Here is a 24,286-nt window from a genome sequence, read left to right on the forward strand (position 1 = left end):
ACGGTTTGCCACGATCTCCCGAGCCCCACCAATCGAGCTAAAAATGATATCATCCCCATGGCCTGGTACTCCGAAGGGTCTTTTTGGCAGGCAAGGACCCCAAAGATGGAGCTTTGGGTCCGATCTGGGAAGGGCCCTATCAAATAGTGGAATTCATACAAGAGGGAACCTTCAAATTAGCTTGACTTAATGGAGAAACAGTTCCGCGGACCTAGAATGCTATGCACCTAAAAAAGTATTACCAATTACTGTACCACCTGTCTGTATAAGGCTTAGTTATTAAAGCCATTTAATTTAAGAAATGAAACAATCATTGTGTATTTCTTGTGTTTTATATGGTTCCATCTAAGTGTTACTTCAGATGATAGCGTTGGTCCAAAGCAATAAAGAAAGTTCACTTTCTGATTGCCTGGGGAGCATATACCCCGAGAAGGGGATTAAAACTTGGAAGTTAGTAAATTGATTAACCAAGTGTTTTTCTAAAAAACACGAAGTGTCAATCAAACTAACACGAACTAAGTTTTCATTAAATATCCTGGATACAACCAGGTCCAAAACTTGGAAGTTAGTAAATTTATTAATCAAGTGTTTTTTCTAAAAAAACGCGAAGTGTCAATCAAACTAACACTAACTAAGTTTTCATTAATTATCCTAGATACAACCAGGTCCAAAACTTAGAAGTTAGTAAATTGATTAACCAAGTGTTTTTTCTAAAAAACGCAAAGTGTCAATCAAACTAACACGAACTAAGTTTTCATTAAATATCCTGGCTACAACCAGGTCTAAAACTTAGAAGTTAGAAAATTGATTAACCAAGTGTTTTTTCTAAAAAATGCAAAGTGTCAATCAAACTAACACGAACTAAGTTTTCATTAAATATCCTAGATACAACCAGGTCCAAAACTTTGAAGTTAGTAAATTGATTAACCAAGTGTTTTTTCTTCTAAAAAACGCAAAGTGTCAATCAAACTAACACGAACTAAGTTTCATTAAATATCCTGGATAAACCAGGTCCAAAACTTAGAAGTTAGTAAATTGATTAACCAAGTGTTTTTTCTAAAAAATGCGAAGTGTCAGTAAAACTAACACGAACTAAGTTTTCATCAAATATCTTGGATACAACCAGATCCAAAACTTGGAAGATAGAAAATTGATTAACCAAGTGTTTTTTTCTAAAATAATGCGAGGCGTCGATAAAACTAACACGGACTAAGTTTTAATTAAAAACCCCGGATACAACCGGGTCCAAGGCCTGATACTTAACAGATAGGATATAAATCAAATTCAATTTTGGTTCCAACCAAAATTAAAGTATCTATCTCGACCTAAGAGTCGTTTCCTAAGATTTTAAACGTACAAGTCATGAAGCATAAGAAAAATTAGGGAATAGCTAAAAAGTAGATGCTGGAATTATAAATAAATTGTTCCGAGGAGAATAACCTCGTACTGAGCCAAAAATGACAAATGTTTACAAACAAAAGAGGTGTAAAAATTAAACAAAGAAAATTAAACCCCTCCAGCGTGCTTTGAGGACGTCACCTCCTCAGTCTCCTGCCCGTCAGCGATGGAGGTTTCCCCAGTCTCGGACTGTACTTGCTATGCCCGAGCCTTAAACATCTCAAGATAGAGATCCCACATGCCAGAGGGAAAAAAGGAGAAGTTGCCTTCTTGGTTGTAGGCCCAGCAATGGTAGGGCATGCTCTCCATGGAGGATATTGAGGCCGCCTTCTCCTCTTGAGTAGCGGCCTCCGCCTCCAACTGCTTGGCCTTGACCTCCGTGAGCTCGACCTGTAGGGCAGCCAGGGAAGCCTTCGCTGCCTGCTCGCCCTCTTGGGCCATTGTTGAGGCAACCTTTGCAGCCTGCTCGCCTTTTTGAGCCGCCGTCAGGGCGACTTTGGTGCTTACTTAACCTTGTTGAGCAGCTACAAGGGCAGCCTGGGTAGTAGACAGGGCGGCCTGAGCATTCTGGAGCACGGCCTTGATCTCTTCATTCCTGGCCTTGATCGTGGCCCGAGCTATGTTGCGATGTTGACCCAAGACTGCCTGCAAAAAGTAAGAAAGAAGTTAGGCATACACTAGGATAAAATTAAAAGAATATGCTAACTCAAGGAAAGTCGGCTTACTGTGAGGTTCATCCCCAGCGCGGATTCCGTGACATTCTCCGGGCTCCTCTCCTTGATCGCCCTCAGGTCCGTCGGTTTGTCTTTATAGAAGTGCTCCATCGTGTGGTTGGTCGTCTCGTAGATGGTCCCCCGAAAGGTGTCTGGAATTTGCTCCAAGTCCTAAGCATTGACCGGGATGCGTACGGTGGGGGGAGGGATGATTGAAGCTGGGGGATCAACCGGTGCTGTCTAGTCCCGGGCAGGACCGAAAGGTGCTGTCTGGTCCCGAGCAGGACCGGAAGGAAACCGAGGAGGAGGTGGAGGTGGACCCCTTTTGTATTGAGCGACAGCAGCTAGAGTTTTTGAGCTCTAGTCCTTCCCCTTAGCCGGGGATTTGGAGGTCTTTCTTGTCGCAGGTAGCACCTTCTTGGATAAGAACCGGGGCTTCTTTACAGTCGGCCCCGAGCTGGATTCCTCTTCCTGAAAAATCGCACGGATGTCAGGAATCCCTTGGTTTGCATCTCCTCGCCTGAAAAAGAAAGGGAAGTATGTAAGTATGTGTACAAATCTTTTAGTCCGCAAAGTATGTACGCATATGTAGGATATAACAAAAAGTCCTACCCTCCGAGCTAGAGGAGGAGTCTACTGCCATGACCTCCAGCCTTGGAACCACTATAGGAGAAGGGGAACCTAAGTCTATAACTTTTTAGATCAGGGGAGGCTCAGGCTCAGGTTCTACCTCGGGGCTGGATTCTTCCACATATTGCCTAAGCCCAGGCGCAATGACACCTTGGAGAAGGGAAGGCCACGACCTAAGGTTGGTCCCGTACTCTTCAAAAAGGGCCGACCTGAAGTAGAGGGTGTTATCTAAAACTATAGTTCCCCTAGGATGGCACATGCCAAGGCAAACCACTAAGTGATCCACACACTGGAGCAGGGTTATGTTGCGGTCGGGGTCATGGGGGTGGCGGTGCACGAGCTGGTTTGGGTTAAACCTAACCAACCTAAGGTCAGCAACAGCCCTATCTAAGTCCCTAAAGGGGTACAGGCTATCTTGGCCAGAGGGGCCAGCTGCTGCCCCCGACGAAGCTCGTTCCACGTCTGGGTCCCGAGTGGCCGCAGGAGATTGCCTTTTTCGCACTAGCAGCACCTCGGCCTCTTCTTTTTCTTCATCGCCATCAGCTTCAATGACCCCTCGGGGATGGACGCTAGCTCGCGGACGACCGGGTTGTTAGCCCAAGTCCTCCTCAAGGCCAGAGTCTAACCATCAACAATCAACTTACATGCCAACATAGTGTCATCAGACACGAGCTGATGGTAATCCTTCTCTCTGGACGGAAGCCTCGCCAGAGTGTCGTACTGACCACCAAGGGTCATGGATTTAGCCGTCCTGGCAAAAATGGTTGCACGAAAATACTCCAGTCAGTATACACGCGAGAAGACTAAGTACGAAAAGAATAATTAAGCAATCTAGGAAAGGAAATTAGACTTACGAGGATGGTTGAAATATTGGTATTCGCAGTTGCGAAACCTATTCGACATAAAGAACTGGTTTTTAAAGTTGTTGGGGTTGCTGGGCAGCTCGATAACTACAGGTGAGTTCAGGAACTAGGTTAGATAGTAGAACCCGTCTCTTCGTCCCCATTGATCCGGGCTAGCCTTGAGGTAGAAGAAATAGAGGATGTCCGCAGGAGTGGGGACCTCCCAGTCATGCTTCAGGAAAAGGTACTTCAACCCCGCCAACAGCTGATATGAGTTCGAGGGGAGCTAGAGAGGCACCAACTGCACATAGTTAAGGAAGTCGGTGAAATACTGATCGAGGGGAAGAAAGGCCTCTGCCTTTAAGTGCTCATCACTCCAGGCCGCAAAATCATCCTAGAGTAGGGCGCAGCTCCTTTCCCCTTCGAGCGGAGGTCGGGCAATTAGGATGCTAGTCCCGACCTCGATGTTGTGGGACAGCATAATCTTGTTGACCCTTCCTTGGGTCATGATCTTGGAGGCTATCCTCTTCGCCTCGAAGAAGGCGTCAGGCCCGACTACGACCTCCTCCTCCACCACGGGGCCGAACGGGGGGATGGGAGATTCGAAAGCAACCTCTTTGCCCTTGTTGGCTTGTTGAGACGAGGAGCCAGCTACGTTCTTCTTGGACGTGCTCTTCTTGGGTGCCATTAGATCGCCTATCGAACAAGAACGATGGAACTCTTAGTGGGCAGCCTAGAATTTTGGTACAGGCAAGAAATACCAAAGAAGGGCTGAGGATTCTAACACACGAGCTGATGCAATTTTAGCCTGCGGTGTGGTGCCACGTGCTATCTATACTATGTTCCTAGGTAACCCAACAGACCCCTGATATTTAGGGATCCGTGTGTCAGAGAGAATCAGGCCATTACCCTCCTAGGGAATCATTTTAGAGGAAAACCACCCAAGAAGCGTAGCCTCTAAGCAACCTAATTTCGAGCCGTAAAAACTTTTCATCTCCTACATGCCGAATGGGTATTTTCTAAAATATTTCCCAGGGGTCACCCATTTACCCAGTTTATGAACATCGCAATCCTAGATATATTTTAGAACTTACCCAATAAACCTAAATCGGAACCTATGTACCAAAAACGTTTAGAAACAGCCTAATGCTAATGGCGATAAAGTGCAGATTAGCATGATAAAGAAAGAGGAGAAACACACAAAAACCAGTAAAAGAAAAGTTACAGTAAAACAAAAAACTTATAGTGTATTTTTTGACGAAAGGAATGAGCAACGTAAAAGGAAAGTTCCTGGAGATATCCTCTGCGACTGGGTTTCCGAAGGTTTTGGCGGCAAATTTTTGGGATTTTATGAGAAAAGGAAGAAAGGTTCTTGAAGTTTAGAAGAGAGAAATGAGGAAAAGTTTCAAATAAAAGATGATGAACACTGAAAATTACCAGCCCTATTTATACGTAATAGGCATAAAGAAACATGGACCGTCTAATCAAGCTAATGCGAGATACGAGGGTCATGTTTCGAAAGATTAAACGGCAGTAAAAAGGTGTCCAGGCCATATAATGCAATCCTTGAAACCCGAACAGACGCCAATCGCGACATTCCACGTGTCTAGTACTCGAGTAATGAACAAACTTGGATAATCACAACATAAGCTTAAAAGTCCCCACCGTGTCAATCAAAAGATGACGTCATAAGACATGGGCAGGGACTTGGGGGGCAAATGTATGCCCTGATATTCAGCCCACGTCTTTTATGCAGCTCAAGTACAGCTGGCTAGCCAAGAACAGTACTAAAGGATCTACAAGTTGACATCTCCTCTGCGAAGGCAGTGCGATTCCCCAGGTGATAACACGAGCTGAGGAATACGAAGCATTAAGGCACGAGCTGGAGATAGATATAAAGCACAACCTCCTAGGCGCAAGCTGGCGTTAGGTTCAAGTCGTGGTACTCTGACAATCTGCCATATCCAGGAGTCTTTATAAACCTGGATACGTTATTTATAAACGTGCGTGGTCAGACACTACATGTCTGTTATCCCTGAATTCTTGGATGCATAACATAAACGTGCATGATCAAACATCACATGTCCGATTATGCCAGACGACCTATGATCAATTTTACCTAATGATTATACCATACCTTAACATATATATATATTGTATTCACGTGATGACCCCTACACCTATTCTGGGATGGTTCTTCTATAAATACCAAGACCTTGGATAGAAAAGGGGTTGGGTTTTCTCCGTGTAATACAGATATTCTGTCAAAATATAGAGAGAGATACAATAATAATATCGACTCGTGGACTAGGGGGATTTTAGCCTCCAAACCACATAAAAAGGAACGAGTGTTCTAACTATCTCATTCTAAGCTTCCTTAAGAATTATTATTCGTATTGCGGTTTATCCTTAAGCACTAGTTTTCTCCAGCTAATTACGCAATACACTGTTGGTGAAATACCGTGTCAACACTTGGATTTTGAATTTGAGGACCATCTGTGTGAGCATGGTATTCAATCCCAACTCACAATACCTGGAATGCCACAACAAAATGGTGTTTCAGAAAGACGGAACAGAACGTTACTAGATATGGTTAGATCAATGATGAGCTTCTTATCATTACCACTGTCATTCTGGGGCTATGCAATTCAATGTGCTCTATACATATTGAATGTTGTTCCATCTAAGTCTATCCAAAAGACACCCATGGAATTATGGAATGGTTGTAAACCTAGTTTACACCATTTTCACATTTGGGGGTGTCCTGCACATGTGCCTAAAGAAAAGACCGAGAAGTTGGAATCACGCTCTGAAGTGTGCATGTTTGTAGGCTATTCAAAAGAGACTAGAGGTGGAATTTTCTATAGTCCAAAAGAAAATAAAACATTTGTATCGACAAATGCAACTTTTCTTGAACATGACTATGTCAATAACCACAAACCTCGCAGTAAGGTTGTACTGAAGGAGATGGTCGAAGTTGCAAAGTCACCAGCAACAACCAATGAAAAACAGCAAGAGGAAACTGCTAGTTCTAGTCAAAATAGTAGAGAGCCTCATCATAGTGGGAGGGTTAGTAAACAACCCATACTCTATGAACATGAAGTTCAAATGCTTGTGTCTGACACAAACAAAGATGATCCATTGACATTTAAAGATGCAACGAATGATTCTGACAAGGACAAATGGCAAGACGCCATGAACCAAGAAATGGAATCGATGTATTCCAATTCTGTCTGGGTTCTTGAAGATCCACCTGAGAATATCAAACCCATTGGTTGCAAGTGGATATCCAAGAAGAAAAGAGGAGTGGATGGGAAAATAGAGACTTTCAAAGCAAGGCTTGTTGCCAAAGGCTACACACAGAAAGAAGGGGTTGATTATGAGGAAACCTTTTCTCCTATAGCCATGCTAAAATCCATTCGTATACTCTTGTCCATTGCTGCATGCATGGATTATGAGATTTGGCAAATGGATGTCAAAAAAACTTTTCTGAATGGCTACCTTGACGAAACCATTTACATGTCTCAACCAGAAGGGTTCGAAGTAAAAGGTCAAGAGCAAAAAGTTTGCAAGCTTCTTAGGTCCATCTATGGACTCAAACAAGTTTCTAGATCTTGGAATCTTAGATTTGATGACACAATTAAAACGTTTGGTTTTGAACAAAACGTTGATGAAACTTGTGTCTATAAACAAATCAATGGTGTAGTAGTATTCCTCGTTCTTTACGTTGATGAAATATTACTGATTGGCAATGAAGTAACATCATTATCAAAGGTAAAGAACTGGGTAGCTGAACAATTCCAAATGAAAGATTTGGGAGAGGCTAAGTATGTTCTGGGCATTAAAATCCATAGAGATAGACAGGACATAACTTTGGCACTATCTCAAGCAACTTATATTAATAAGGTGCTAGAACTCTTTAACATGCAAAACTCCAAAAAGGGTGATATGACATCCCGTTATAGAGTATTCCTTTCCAAGGAGTAGTGTCCCAAAACACCTCAGGAAGAGGAAGATATGAGACAGTATCACTATGCCTCAGCGGTAGGCAGTCTTATGTACGCAATGTTGTGTACTAGACCTGACATTTGTTATGCAGTAGGGATAGTCAGTCATTATCAATCCAATCCTGGATTGAGTCTTTGGATTGCAGTGAAGAATATTCTCAAGTATCTTAGAAATACTAGAGATTATATGCTTGTATATTCAGGTGGAGACCTGAACCCCACTGGTTACACTGATTCTGATTTTCAATCAGACAGAGATAGTCAGAAATCAACTTCTGGATCAGTGCTTACTCTTAGAGGAGGAGCAGTAGTCTAGGGAAGTATTAAACACACCAGCATTGCAGACTCTACCATGGAAGCCGAGTATATAGCAGCTTGTGAAGTAGCTAAGGAGGCTGTGTGGCTGAAGAAGTTCTATTCCGATCTGGAAGTAGTGCCAGATGTGGATAAGCCACTAGTCCTATACTATGACAACAGTGGGGCAGTAGCTAACTCAAATGAACCACAGAGTCACAAGAGAGGACAACACATCGAGAGAAAGTATCACTTGGTAAGAGAGATAGTTCATCGAGGAGATGTTGCAATTATGAAAATAGCTTCAGAGCATAATCTTTCAGATCCTTTCACAAAGACTTTATCCATGAAATCTTTTAAGGAGAATGTAAGAAACATGGGAATGAGAGAGATGCCTCATTTTTTTAGGGAAAGTGGGAGATTGTTGGGAATTGTGCCCTGAAAGCATATGTAGTAGACATTGTTTTAAGAAATAAATAAATAAATTGAATTTGTTATGCATATATTTTATGGACTACATTATTCTGTGATAATATTAAGTAAATATCAGAAAAATTCCTAAGTTCATATATGTGATCTCAACCACGTATTGGTACGGGAGGATTGTGTTTGAGATAAATGAACTTGAATAGTTTGCAGCTAAATAAAGTTATGGAATCTTTAGATTAATTACTGCAAGTACGGTCCACTAGTATTATGAATACATGTGATCTAGATTTGGATTACTAGTGTAGCAGGACACTTTAGTGGAGGTATTTTATATATTAGAGAATATATAGAACTAGACCAGATATGTTTATTAATATTTAGTTAAATACCGCTTTGAAGTATTAATTAAATATATCAATTGATGATCATATACAAATAGATCTTAATCCTGAAGTTACTATGAACTCCTGTTTATGTTATATGAGTTCTTTGATTCACTCGTTAGGGTCTATCAGAATGATCAGGCTAGAAACTTATGTTTTGGGAACTCATTAATGTAAATGGCTGGGACATAGTATACATATATGGAATCTATACATTCTCGTAAGAGATTGAATAATGGTTCTCTTAAGGGTTGACTTTTGGGACTGAAAAGGTTATTGAGCTCAAATTCATAATTTAGTTATGAATTAACCTTCATTGGTAAAGTCAATGGCACTTAAGGAAACAGGATATAATTAAAAGGGTAAATCGGTAATTTTATTCCTGATTAATTATGAACCATTATTAGAGGGTTAATTTGTATGTAATGATTATATCAATGGACACTTTATTATTATAAAGTACTCAGTAAATGAAATGTTTATAATTACAAGAGTGCAGTCTCATATTTATAGTGGAGTAATCATGAGATTAATAAATTAAGATTATTTAATTAAAGAGTTTAATTAATAATCTCAAATTTATTGGAGCTTGGAATTATAGGTCCATAGGTCCCCACAGCGGCTCTATCAACACTATTCAAGGCAAGAGTTGATATAAAGGGAAAAATGGTGAAAAGGCATATTTAAGAAGAAATTTGTTCTTCGGGCCAAATATGCAATTATGTGATAATAGTGATTAATTAATTAATTATAAATTAGTTGTAATTAACAAAATTAATTAATAATTAATATTTAATTTTCAAAATTATATTAAATAATTAATTAAAATTTTCGAAATTATGACAAAATTAATATTTAATTGTTTTAATTAGTATTAATTAAAATTGGTTTTAATTAATTGGTAGAATTAATTAAATATCTTTGTTTGAGTGGGAGATAATAATCTGATAAGCTCAAATTTAATTTAAATTTAAAAGATTGATATTTATTCAAATAATTAATTATGTTTAATAATTAGTTAAAAGATAATTAATTCAAATTTGAATTAATTATCATGATGTTGGATTTTATCTGATAAGGTAGTTTGAATAAATAATTAAATAATTGTGGAAAAATCAAATATCCATAAAATATAGGGGGTTACACGACACACACAGTCCCTGGACTGTGTGTGGCGTGAGCCACATATTTTTCAGGGATAGATTTTTCACTTTTATTTATTTAATTAATTAATTAATGGAAAATTCAAAAGTTAGTTTTTTTTTTATATTTTCATTAATGAGATAATTAATTAATTAAAAGATAAATTGTAAATTGGTTACAGATTTATTTTTTAAAATTTTAATATTTTCTATTTAAGTTAGAATTATGAGAAAATAAAAGACACTCTTTTATTCGCTCTAAAAAATGAACGATGCTTTTCTTTCTCTCCATAAAAAAGATAAAGAACTAATCTCAGGCCTATTCTCTTGATCTAATGTGTTGAGTACATCAAGTTGAATCAGATATTTACCCTCCTTTATTCTCTAAGTGCCCACACACTTCTTGAGGTGTAGAGAACGTTATTGAAGATCATGGTGTGAGTACCTGGGAGCAGCTTGGATAGGAAATTTGTTCAAATTATGAAAAGATAGCAATGACACTTGATAGGCATCAAGATGTATGTTATTTATTATTGCTTATGATTAATGTATGTATATTAATGGATCCGCATATTTAAAAGTAGTTTAAATATGTTACAAAAAAAAATTGTTGTACATTGGGTCAACCCACCACCATTCCACTGTGCATTAGGAAACTCGTTCCTAACAAAATGTTCTCTTGAGTATTTGTAAGATTAGTATAAACTGTGTATATTGAGAAATATTTATCTCCCTTTTCCTTTTTTCCCCAGTCCGCCTCTAAGTTGTTCCCTTCATTTTTCTTCCTTTTTGAAGGGTTGTCTCATGTGGGCTGCGATGTTGAGGGCGTAGCCGAGGTCGAGGCTGAGTTGACGTTTTTCGTTGCAGTTATAATAGGATGAGGGGTCAGCTTTTGTTGCTGAACTTGCCTCTTCTACATTGACAAAACTCTGAGCCCTGTTATTGAACTTAGTTATCTTCCTTATGGGTTTCCTTTGCATGTCATCCCAAAGGGGACTCCCTGGCAATACTATAGCTCGTTTTGCCATTAGATGACCACTTTCATTGATATTTCGGGCTCATGCCACCTCTATGTTAAATCTTGCTAAGTAGCTTTTTAATGACTCTCCCGACTGCTGTGTAATATTAGTCAAGGCTGAGGCTTCGAGTCTGACACCTACCATGGCCTTGAATTGCTTCTTTAATTCTTTAGCCAGTTGTTCCCAAGATGATATCAAATGCCTTCGGAACTTGTCAAACTAGTTTTTTGTTGGTCCCGTCAACGTGGTTGGAAAAATCATACACCTAAGCTCGTATCCGATGTTGCTAGCACACATTGTCGTGTTAAACGCACTAAGGTGGTTTTATGAGTCTGAGGTCCTGTAAAAAGGTGCCACATGGGGTATCTTGAATCCGTAAGGAAACAGAATGTTTGATATGTGTGGATCGAAAGGCTCGAGCTCCTCATCGGACTCATCAACTTTGTCCTTATTTCTCTCCTCTTGAAGGAGCCTGAATGCTCTTTCAAGTTGGTTGATTCTTTCTTAGACTAGGTCCACCAGAGGTTGAGCTTGCACTTGGGGCAAATGGTTTTTGTTTGTGAAAACTCCAGCTCCGTGCCCTAGTACAGGGTTATACTGCTTCCCGTGTACTGGCTGCATGGGCTCTTTTCGGCTATTCAGATTTGTTCGTAAATCCGGGTTCGAAGGGTTAGCCTGCCCCTAGTTTTGATTCAAGTGATCTCGAAGATCAGGATAGTCATTCTCATAATTCCCAGCATTGATGGGTACGGTGTTGTATACACTCACCGATCTATTAAGGTCTAGACTTCCACTAAGGAAGCTAACATTCTCTCAGGTTGTTGTTGTGTGGCTCGATGGTTGCGAGGTGGGTTTTGTTGGGGTTTTAGGCCCTAATTAAAACTCAAATTCTTTGTAATCTCATTTTATGATCAATAAAAGAATAGAAATCATTTTTTGACTTGGTCAATCACTTTGCTCACATGTTTTATTTTCATGATTATTTGTTTAATATAAACTTCTATTAAATCTCGAGCATATAGCTAATCTTATTTATAGTGACGTAATCACAGTGGAATATAAATATGATTATATGTTCAAAATAAGTTAGTCCTAAGATTAGTCAGTGCACTGGATTTACTCTGACTTGCCAATCTACGATATGATCTACTTACACATTACAATGTTATGTTCTTTCCAGAATATTAGCAAAGTAGAAAAGATCGGATGTATTTGTTACATCGGACATGACCGATATTGACAGTTGATAAGATAAGTAAACATACTGTTATTATCTATTCTAGTCATATCATATAGTTGACTATAGGTCAATTCAATCTCAATTCTGAGTGGTTAGTATTCTAACTGATTGTATTATTTGAGTTCTTTTACTTGTTCGTTACCAGCTTACCCTACGGACTAGCCCATACTTCCATCTTGGGAACTCGGTAGTATAATTGAGTGGGAGTGTTAATCATAGATATGAACATCTATAGCTTCTGATGAAGAAGTGAAACGATGATTTCCTTGTAGTTTGGTTCAAGGTGTTAAATGATAAAGATCTCATTTCAGTAATTAAATTAGTTTACTGAAATATCATTTACAAGGAACTAAGTGTTTTTAGGATAAAATACAATGAGGGGTAAAACGGTATTTTAGTCTTATCTCATTGTAGACCGTCTATAGAGGATTGAGTGACAATTATGGTTGTAACAATGGATAATTAATAGCGTATCTATATTTGTTATAGAGCGTTCTATGAATTCAAGAGTGCAATTCATGGTCTATAGTGGAGTCACGAGGAATTAATAAGTTAGTAAATTTATTTGTTAGATTTATGATAACTTATTGGAGCTTGATTTCATAGGCCCATGGTCCCCATTGTACCTTGGATAAAATCATCTAGATAGTCTCAATTAATTGATTTAATCATCAATTAGAATTATCAAAGTTGACCAGGTCAATTTTGGATAGTTTCACAGAGTTGTGTAATTTTGAGAAGAAAAGAGAAATTATGGCAGATTTATTAATTAAGATAAATTGGTATCTAAATTAAAAAAAAAATTAAATCAAGGTTCAAATTATAAATAATTAATTTGATAAAGGATTTAAATAATATTTAATTAATTAAATCCATAGAAAATAATACAGGCCTTGATTTTAAGTCTAATGGGCTTATAATCAAATGGGAAATTTCACGGGCCTATAGCCCATGATAATTTTGACCTAGGGCTTCAAAATGGCTATTATTTTATTGATTTTTTAATTAAATTAAATGTCCTAATTGAGTCTATAAAAGGAGTGCTTAGAGAGAAGTCAAAACAATAAGTTTGATAAGTCACAAGTCAGATTTTTTATAGTTTTAGATTATCTCTAAACACAAGTCATTTTCTAAGCCTCTTTGTTATTTTCTCTTCTTCTCTCTATATCTATCTCATGTGTTGAGAATTGCCCACACTAGTCTAGGTGGTTCTAAGGATACATTGGAAGATTGTGAAGAAAATAGAAGATCGGTTCAGTTTCTTGATAATACTCTGCGACAGAGAGGATACAAGAGTTAGAGAAACTGAAGGAATGGCTCTTTAATTCCCCTGCGTATACTGTAAGTATTCTATTATTTGTTTCTCTTTGAATTCAATTTTAGAAACATGTTTTAGGCTATCTCGTATTAATTTGTTTAATATTAGATATACATGAAAATAAATAAAGATCCTGTATAAGCTAATCCAACAGGTTTTCCATTGGCCCCCTCGCCCAACTATTTGTGACCTCGACATATGACTTCCCGTTGGTTGGGATGCCCTATGTCCTCGAAGAGCCTCTCATTCACCCGCTTGTCCAGGTCGAGCCCTATGATTTCTATCTTGGCTACCACTCCGAGAGGGTCTTTCGGGTGCCCCTCGAGCTAGAGAGGGGTGTCTTATTGGCAATGGAGGATGCCTTAATGGCGATGGCGGGGGCCTTCCATTATTGGGTCTGGAAGGTCCAGAATTGGCTCGGACAGGCTCTGGGTTATTCCTGATAGGCTCGGGGTTTTCACTCCGAGCTATGGAAGGAGCTCGGTTATTCCCCATTCCAGCAGTTACACTTACCGGAGGGTTGCCCCTAGCAGCGTTTTAAGCATTTCTATCAGGACGACCGTTGCTGGTACTTGTCTTCGGCCTCAGTTGGGTCTGTTGTGCCCTTTTCTCAGCCATTCTGGCGGTCATACTCCCACGGGGTTATCCTCTGGTCCTCCAAGGCGGTGCCTATACTCCAGCGGCTTGCCTAGCCAACTCCTCGTTTCGCCATGTGGCTTCGGCTAGCTATTCGCGCAATCTACGATTCTCCAGTTCCACGATGGGCACGTACGTTTCGGGATTATATTATAGATCCTCGTTGGTCTTGGGGGTTCGAGTAGGTTTCCCCCTGGAGGCTAATGATGCATTTCCCTTATCAGGGCTTTGATCTACCACGGGTTGCTTCCTAGGTCTTCGCCGGTAGTTCTCAATCTGAGGAGTTCACTCCTTGGGGATTTGTGGCACTGGTCGCCCACCAGTTCCAGGATTGTTTGTAGCAACCATTGAGGGTATGCAGGAGGTTTTGATTAAACAATACACAAATTTGTTTAATGCTCTCAACGAAAGCACCAAACTGTTGACATCATTTTTCGTCAACTTAGATATAGAGAGCACTAAACAAAATATTGAAAAATTAGAAGAATTCAAAGGCTTTTTACGTGGTTTAGCAGTTAAAATCTGCCTAGTCCATGAGTCACTATTATTATTCTCACTACTCTCTCAAAGATTTTTTAGAAAGCAACTTGATAGAGTATTCTCTCGTACAATTTTGTGTCTGTCTATAAATGAAATACTCCAGGCTATTTATAGACCTGGTTATGAGAATATCTTCCACTGATTCAGGGAAGTCACAATCAATCAAATAAATTCAAAATAAATACTATAAATGACTAATTATATAATATCTCATGTCAATAGGGATTTAAAATATAATAATAACGAATTCCTACGAAATAGGGATTTCCTAACAATTTTTTCGCGTGCCAAATGCATTACTGAGCTCGATCATTGTGGTAACGTGCCTTCGAGACAGGCCGAAGTTCGAGCTCATCATTCCGGTTACTACCTCCTCCTCGTACAGTAATTAGTCAAGTACGTTCCTCGGAGAAGGTTGATTTATTTGAACTTGCAATTCAAACAATTCCACTCATGCTCGAGTGAAGACAATTGATCAATAAGTGGACTAGCATGCTGATAGCAGATCTGGAACCATTTAACAATTCGTATAAGTGTGTTGCTAACATCCGTATACAGGAGTGTAACTATTTTGAGCTGACATTTTGAGACTATTTATTTATTCTCGAAATTTAAGTGTAACAGTATTCATTATTTTTTTCATCTATATTAAATATGAATGATTATAAGTTAACAAGTGAAATTGAGTTAAGTTTAGTATTCATTTGATAGTAAAATAATGGGGGTTTTAGCATAAATGCCCCTTAAGTTTCATTCTATTTGGCAATTCAGTCCTTAAAGGAAAAGAATATTAGCAATCAAATTCTTAGTTTTATAATGAGTAGCGATTAGGTCCTTATTGTTTATTTTTTCACAAAGTCATTTTTTAATATATGTTTTGAATTATTTTATACAATATGATGCGTAAAAATATTTCGAGATGTATATAATAAAAAATGTAAAAATTATTCATAAGAAAAAAAATAAATTTTGTTAAAAAATTAACTAAGAAGACTTAATTGCTACAGTATTTAAAATTTAAGAACTTGATTACTAATTTTTTTTCTCAAGGGCTGAATTATTATACAGCAAAAAAACAAATGTGGTATTTATTCTAAAAAATGCCAAATAATGGAAGGTCATATATTTTTACCAATATAATATAGTGTTATGAGAGAATGAGATTTTGTATAAATAAAAATGAAGGTTCGTTGAAAACACAAAATAAATATATGCGAACGTTCCGGGAAAATGGCAAAACAGAAAAAAGCAGACCATTCTTCAGCATAAAGCCAAAAAAGATGGCCAAAAAGTAAACCTTATAACAAATTAAACACACATAACGTACCAATTTTAATATTAGTATATAATGTTGGAAGAGTAAAGTTTGTTCTATATATATCCAAGCACACCAAAAAAGAAAAAGCTCACAAAGCTAGCCACGTGACAATTAATTGTATGGGCCAGGCCACTACACATTATTCTGGTGATAGGTAAATATAGAATACATTTCATTCATTCACGCCCCACACGTCAATAAATTTGCAGCCATTAAAAAGTCTTAATAGAAAAGTCTTATTAAGAGGAGAAGGAGAACTATCAAAAAGGCCATACAATATTTATCTTGGAAAAGCAATGGTGGCTTATAAGATAGTTATAGGTCATATATACGACCAAGTAATAAAAGCCGAAACTTTTGAACATATCATCATATACATATAATTAATCAGTCGGTGGTCGATGAATATGATCGACCTCTCTCGATTCTAGACATTGTTTGAAAATTAACACATATCAAAAATATACTTTTCTTCTATCACAACACGTGTCTCATTTTGCTGCTCTCTTCTTATCGCTATATATATGTGTAAATAAATAAAAACAAAGAACCAAAACATAATAAGCCCCACCGAGTTCTAGTAAATTGAGCCCAAGTTCTGAAACTCTCTTCTCCTTTTTCTTCCTCTACTTGCCCAAAATATTAATTTGAGAGAAAGAGAGGCGGGAAGGGACGACCTTCGAACACAGTTAGTAATGGCTAAAGGGTTAATGGGTTTGATCTGCTGCTTCGTCCTTACGGTGGTCATCTTTACAGAGAGTGTGGCTGCGGCGAATTATACTGTTGGAGACTCTGTAGGTTGGACGAATATTCTTCCAAACTCTGCCTATTACTCCGACACTTGGGATGAAAACAAAAACTTCATGATTGGAGACCAATTAAGTGAGTTTTTTTTTCTTTCTTTTATTTAATTATTTAAGTGTTAATTAGTTATCGCCATCCAAACAAGCCAATTAATTGGAAAGACTACTATTAGTTCCTTATAATAGTTACAAACAACATACAATATTTATTTAGTTTTATTTAAAAAATTTATAAATTATTTTTATTATATTTTTATAATTTCATATAAATTTGAAGAGAGCAACTACAAAACATCTCATTTTTTTGCAACATGAGTGCATTCTTTTTCTATTTCGGTACCTGGATAGATATAATTTTAATTTTTTTATATGACAGTGTATATTGTAGGTATTTAGAATATCTTGCAAATTTTCAAGAAATTTAGTAGTTTACGATGTCGAAAACAGTGTTCAAACTGTCAAATTTTATACCATGTTTCAGTATCATAATTTATTCAGAATTTTTTGAAAATTTATAGGATGTTCTAGATAGCTATAATGTACACTATCATATAAAAAAATGGAATTATAACTATTCAGATGTCGAAATAGAAAAATAATGCACCGGTATTACAAAAAAAAAGAATGTGTTGTAGTCGCTCCCTAAATTTTAAATAAATAAATAATATCATATATAAAATAATGACATAAATATATTAAAAGAAAAATTAAAATAAAATATTGTTTATATTTTAAAAAAAATATATTAGATCATAAACTATCATATTCAAGATATAAAATATTCATTTGGAGAATAAATTTTTTTATTTTTTATAAAAAAAATATTATTATAATTTTTTTTTATGTAGTTACACTATTATACTCACACGAAATTTATATATAATATATTTATAATATTTGTTATTATTTAATATGAATATATATATATTTATACAAGATAAATTAAATAATAAAAAAATATAGTTTTTTTAAATATAAATAATAAAAATTAATATTATGTATTATTATAGTAATAATATTATATATAAACAAGTCTTTAATTAAAACCTTTTAGGCTCACAATTTGTGCATCATGTTAGATTTTGTATGTTGATTTTCTAATATTATCATATATTCAATATATATATATATATATGCTTCAAAATAATATAATAAAGCATTAATTTACGATAGCAGAACAAAAATTAATATATAAAATAAATGATGACATTATTTTTCATCTGCTAATAATTTGATTTTCTGCAGCGTTTAATTGGACCGGAGCACACAACGTGGCTAAAGTAAATACAGAAGCCGAATACGATCAATGCTCAATAGCTTCAGCAACAGTATTAAGTAGCACAAGCCCATTTGTGTATACTATCAACACCACTGGCAAGCACTATTTCATTTGCACCATCGGAAGCCACTGCCAAAGTGGCCAGAAGCTGAACATTGACGTCGATCGCTCAAACACCCCCACAACCCCAACTACACCAACTACTCCATCTACTCCTACTACCCCATCTACTCCTACTACTCCCAATACTACCACTACTTCTCCCACAACTCCTAATACTACCCCTACTACTGCATCACCAAATTCGTCTCCTTCGTTTGCGCCCTTCGGAACTTTATCCGCAGTAGTGTGCGCCCTAGTACTCTACTCCTTGATGTAGATTATTAAAGTCATGTAGTGGCCAGGTGGTACGTAGCACCACCAAGCATATATATCTCATAGCTTCTGTTTTTTTGCTGCGCGCTACGTATGCGTACTATTTATTAATTATTTTGTCTGTAATGTTTCACCATCGTATGTATGTTTGGAACTGATATTATTGCTATTATTTATTGTTTGTACGTATCCATTTTCCTCGGGAGAATTTATTGATAGTAGATCGTATATGAGATTGGATATTATTGTGGAATTGTTTCTTAGAAATTTCTTTCGCCTCAATAGTTTGTCTTTGTTTTTCTTGATTTCATGGTGGTTGACAAGTTTATAACATGGCGGTCTGAATAAAAGTAACCTGATGATTCACAAATCATGGGATTGGGAGCAAAATTCTAAATATTGCTGTCTTGTCATATAATTAGTGGTGTAATACTAATAGGATTAATGGAAGACTAATAGGTGTGACGTTTTAATTAGTTCTTCTTATAAACATATATATATATTAATAAATCTTATTATTTCATTTTAAAATATAAAAATAATTAAAATATATATGGTACTAATGGTCACACATGTTTATTAACTAAATATACTTTTTTTTCGTCGCAATTATTTAAAGAAATGATACGTGTACATAATATACGTCCAATTATTTCAATTACAGCTTGTGTACAAGTGATTAAGTATAATGTAAAGCATAGAATTACTAGCATTAGAACAAAAAAATTTACAAAGGAAGAGAAAGGTTGGTTTGATACATTATAAGCTCTAAATGATGTATATAGTGTCCAGGCCATGGTGCTGAATAGGTGTAATGAATGTTGGAAGCAATATAATTGATCTAATTCATAAAAATATATATATATATGTGCGAAAATATTATATTAGGATGGTAATTTTTCAACTAATTACATGAGACATGCTATTTTTAAAAATAGTATCATATTATTATGTATAATATTTTAAAAGTAATGATACGTGCACACAAAATAGAGATTTTGTTATAAATATATATATATTAATGGTCACTGAATTATTTTTTCAAAAATATGATTTTCAAAATTTTTTATTTACAAAAATACAATGTCAAAAAAATAACTAAAGAACAACAATTGGAAAACAACTAGACATCAACCCACTGCATTAAAAAACAACTAAAAAACAACAATTTGACAACAACTAAAAGTCAACCCGGCCGACTTTGGTAACAACTGTGTATCAAATCTGGAGGGTTCGGAACTTTGCTCTTTGGGATCGTAAAGTTGTGACTTTACAATGTACAATAATGCATATTAGGAAAGAAGTTAAAGCTAGAAGTACTATTCTCTTACATAGTAAAAGAATTTATGGGAAAGATAGGAATTGGATAGGAGAATTAATTATATAGTCTTTTTCTCTTTTTGTTTTTGCTCTGTTTTGGCTTTCCTTTGGGAAAGTTGTTTAATGTAATCTTGCTTTGATATATGGAAATTTCTTACTTACCAAAAAAAAAAAAGTCAACCCGGCCATTGCATGTTAATAGTTAACTGTTTGATATAACCGTATTCAGTTAATATTTATGATAAGTTCAGTGTGTATTATATTAGTTATTTAGTATAGGCTTTTAGTTAGTTTTCTTGATTCGTTGTATTCTTTTTTCAGTCTATAAATAAAAGGATAAACCCAATATCTGTTTTAACTTTCTTAGCATCAAAGCCATTGCCCTCATTGTCTCCTCTATAATTCTTTTCCAAACCCTAATTTTTTTCTTCTTCGCTCTTTTCTTTCCATCCATGGCGGACCCAATTGCGGAAATTGATACTGCCTCCTCTACCCCAACCTCCTCACAAGTTCTCCCTTCTCATGCTGTAGCAAATGTTGTCAATCCTCTTGCTCAAGCCCTTAATCATGTTCTCCCTATTAAGCTTGATCATACAATTTTTCTTCTTCGAAGGACACAAATAGAGAATGTTATTTTAGCAAATGGCATAAAATATTTCATAGATAGTACAAATCATTCTCCCTCTCAATTTCTTCCTGTTTCGACTACTCTCAACCCTTATTTTGTTTCTTGGAAGCGCAAAGACAAGTTAATTCTGAGTTGGCCACTACTATAAAAAATGTTTTTAGGACTCGTGGGGCACGAGTTCTCTATTTGAGAGCCTGAAAAACTAAGGTTGTGAGTCCTAAAAAGTTTATTTTTAAATTTTAAAAGTAAAATGGTAGCCAAAGCTCCCGCCGGAGCTCCAACGATGACGGCGGCGCCACCACCCCACGGTGGTGGTTCAGTCCGATCCTTTAGTGGGTTTTGAAGCCCAAAGCACAAGGAATGTAGTGGTGGTGGTCATTTGGCTCGAGGTGGCTCGAAGTGGTCAGAAAATTCCCAAAACGTTTTGGAAACCCACATGGTCTCCGAACTTTAGAGGCTCCATCGACTAGGCTAGGGGGCGCGTGAGGCTAGGGGCTCGCAGAGCTAGGGGTTTCGGGGGCCGGGGAACACCGTGGGACGGCGCGTGTAGGCGGGGGTGGCCGGAGAGACGCCGTTCATGGCTGGGCAGTGGGCTTGCGTGAGAGAAAACCACATAAGTTTCTGAACTTTGGAAGCTCCGTTGACTAGGCTAGGGGGCACATGAGGCCATGGGCTAGTGGGGCTGGGGGTTTCGGGGGCCGGAGAATGCCGAGGGCAGGCGCATGTAGGCAGGTGGTGGCCGGAGCGCTCCTGTTCATGGCTACGCAGTGGGCTTGTGTGTGTGTGTGAGAGAGAGAGAGAGAGAGAGAGAAAGAAAAATGGGGGAAGAGAGCAAGGAGAGAGAGAGAATAGGCTGTTGTTGTTTTTTTCTTTATGATTTAATATATAATAAAACTTTAGTTAAAACAAATTATTCAAACTTTTAGGACACACATAAGATTTTGGGGCTCGCTTTGTGCTATCCCTAAAAAATAAGAGGATGACGTGGCGAATGAGAATGTGACACATGACATCACAAATCAGGGAAAAACAAAGTATTGAGAAAAGACCGACGGGCAAAAAAGATAGGTCCAGGACCTATAGGAATAACGACCAAGACAATACCCCGTAGGAGTGGTCGGCCCAGGCAGGCCTTATACCCCCTAAGGGTGGTCGGCCCAAGCAGGCCCTTTACCCCCTGTGGGTGGTCGACTCAACATGCCCAAGGACCTTAGGGGTAGTTGGCCTAACCCTATCTTCCATAAGGTGGTCGGCCTAAACCCCCAAGTACACTTCACTGAGAATATAATCACTTTTTTTTTTAAAAATTGAGATCAATAGGCCTAACACTCCGAAGATCAACGGGCCTAACACCCAGAGGATCAATAGGTCCAGCACCCAGAAGATCACAAGCCCATCACCCAAGCTTTAGTCGCCGCGCCTAGCACCTAAGTCTCATATGCCAACAAAGACTTAGCATCTCCCAGAAGTTTCTATCGTGCATTATCAACCACGATCCAGAGAAGACAACAGGAAAACCCACGATCTCATAATCATGGGAAGGTCGACACGTATCTCTACTCACCATGATCATGTACCAAACCACGATCCCAATATCACTGGTCGTGTAATAGCTCCTGTGTACTATAAATAAAGGACCCGGGACTTCATTAAAGGGGTCTTTTTGGTTGGAGGTCTTTTTTGCTGAGAGCTTTTTTTGGTTGGAATTCTGGGCAAGTGAGAAACGAGTGAACACTTTTGTTCATCATTGTAATTGTCGAGAGACTCAATACTAAAAGCTAAGTGGATTAGGTTATGACTGTTCATCTGAACAGGGCTGAACCACTATAAAATTTCGGTGTGCTTATTTAAAATAATCGTATTCTGTCATTTATATTACTTATTCCGTTCAAAAGGTGTCGTATATTGTACATACGATCGTTGGCCAATTTCACAGGTCAACATTTTGGTGCTTTCATTGAGAGTACGAAATCAAGAAACACACTTTCGTCATTTTTACGATGCCTCCAAAACCCAGTCAGACCAAGAAGACTGCTCCCAGGGACTCCATAACCCAGGCTCCCATAGATCCCGTTAACGAACCTCAGGTGGAGGTTGGAGATCAACCTGATGCAAAAGATCCATAGGATGCTCACCAGGAGGAGATGGCGCAATTTCTAGCAAGGCATGAGGCCTTTGCTACAGAAATTGTCCTTTAGAGGGCAACTATGGAACGACAACGACAGAAGATCGATGAGCAGGTCTAGAGGATGATCCATAGGGAATAGGAGGCTGACCAGAGTCACCAGGAGGCCGCTGTGGCCTTAGAGGCAGCTACTCAGTTAGCCCGAGCTAACGCTGAAGCTGTTGCTCAGGCGGTGAAGGAGGCTCAGGCCGAAGCAGCAGGAATGTGAGACCACATTAACAGGGAGTCCCAGGGGATGAGTAGGACCCCAAGGACACTCTTAGAACCACTTTCTCAGGATGAAGAGGCATAGTCTAAGACTGCCTCCTCCATGACTAAGAAGAATAACACTCCATCAAGGAGTAGGAGTATTACCAACCCAAAGGCCCCCTCCCAGGGGGACCGACGAAACAATGCCGGAGAAGAGGGTCAAACATCTGAGAGGCATGACAGGAATGGAAATGGCCACTCCAAATCTCAAAGTCATGTAGGAGGAGAGGCTCGGGGGCCCGGTTGCACCGACAAGGGCAAGGTGGACCTACCGCCCCTACACCCTCAGTCTCGCAAGGGAGAAATCGATGAATAACACAAGTATTGTGTTCGATAGGCTGAGGAAAGATGCACGACCTCAGGATTTGAGGGAGGTCATCAATAGGAGGACCAGTGCACTCGTTATTGCTGTTCAAGGTCTAACCAAGAAAACTTCAGATATCGATTTGGCTCATAGAAGTGGGAGCCCTTTCAATTCCAAGATCAAAGCTGCCCAACCACCACTGAAATACAAGACCCCGAAACTTCCTACATACACTGGGAAGGAGGACCCGGTACGGCATATTGGGAAGTTCGAGGATCAGATGGAGTTACTCGGTGTGGAACATGATTATAGGTGCAGGGTATTCCCTACCACTCTCTCTAACTCAGCTCAGGAATGGTATTGGAATTTTAAACATGGATCCATCACTTCCTGGGAACAGTTCAGGAAAGAATTCTGCAAGGTCTTTAGTGCCAGGCAGATTCAACCAGTTTATGCCAATTAGTTAGCTGACATCAAGCAAGGGAATGAATCCCTGAAAGACTACATTCAAAGATTCACGAGAGAGGCAAACCGAGCGGCCACGGTAGAAGATGAAGGAAAGTTCGTTGCCGTCTCGGCAGGAATAATTTATCGTAGTCCTTTGTGGGATAGTATACATATGAACCCTATCAACACCTTGCAAGAGTTCCTAGACCATGCCAGCAAATATATGAAACTAGATGATGCTATCATGAAGGAAGAAAAAGGCATAAACCATCTGACCACTATCAAAGCGGATAAAAACGGCGCAAACCCTCAGGGCGACAGTGGGGGCAAGAGTAAGAAGAGGAATACTTCAGGGGTGGAGCAAGGTGGAGAGAAGAAAGCTAAGTTGGCACCCACCGACAAACAAGCTAAGCATCAACCCTACCAGCCCAGGTTCACCAATTATACCATCCTGACAACATCAAGGGCTGAGATTTACTTGGCAACATACCAGGAGGTACCATACCGAAAGCCACCCCCTTGCGCTCAGAAGGAAAGAAGGACAAGAACAAGTTTTGTCATTTCCATAATGATTATGGGCACGACACAAACAAGTGCAAAAAATTGAAGGATGAGATAGAATTTCTTCTCTGATCAGGAAAACTCTCGAGGTACCAAGGCAAGACCGAGACCCCAAGCAGGAATCCAGAATTTCGAAGGCACATGAGTCCACCACTTGAGCCGGCAGCTGTAGACTTCACACTGGATACCATATGTGGAGAACCCCACATAGCAGGCAACAATAACA

The 24,286-nt window shown here is 38.3% G+C and overlaps 1 protein-coding gene across 1 annotated transcript; it reads left to right on the forward strand.

Moving 5' to 3' along the window:
* Positions 1-16,328: 16,328 nt before the first annotated feature.
* On the forward strand, positions 16,329-18,619 carry LOC133782745 (cucumber peeling cupredoxin-like). The gene is made up of 2 exons (XM_062222114.1): positions 16,329-16,791; positions 17,958-18,619. The coding sequence occupies exons 1-2, from the start codon at positions 16,605-16,607 to the stop codon at positions 18,368-18,370; spliced, it is 600 nt and encodes a 199-aa protein (XP_062078098.1). The 5' UTR covers positions 16,329-16,604; the 3' UTR covers positions 18,371-18,619.
* The last annotated feature ends 5,667 nt before the right edge of the window (positions 18,620-24,286 follow it).

This window comes from Humulus lupulus, chromosome 6, assembly GCF_963169125.1.
Source record: "Humulus lupulus chromosome 6, drHumLupu1.1, whole genome shotgun sequence".
In the NCBI taxonomy this organism is placed as follows: domain Eukaryota; kingdom Viridiplantae; phylum Streptophyta; class Magnoliopsida; order Rosales; family Cannabaceae; genus Humulus; species Humulus lupulus.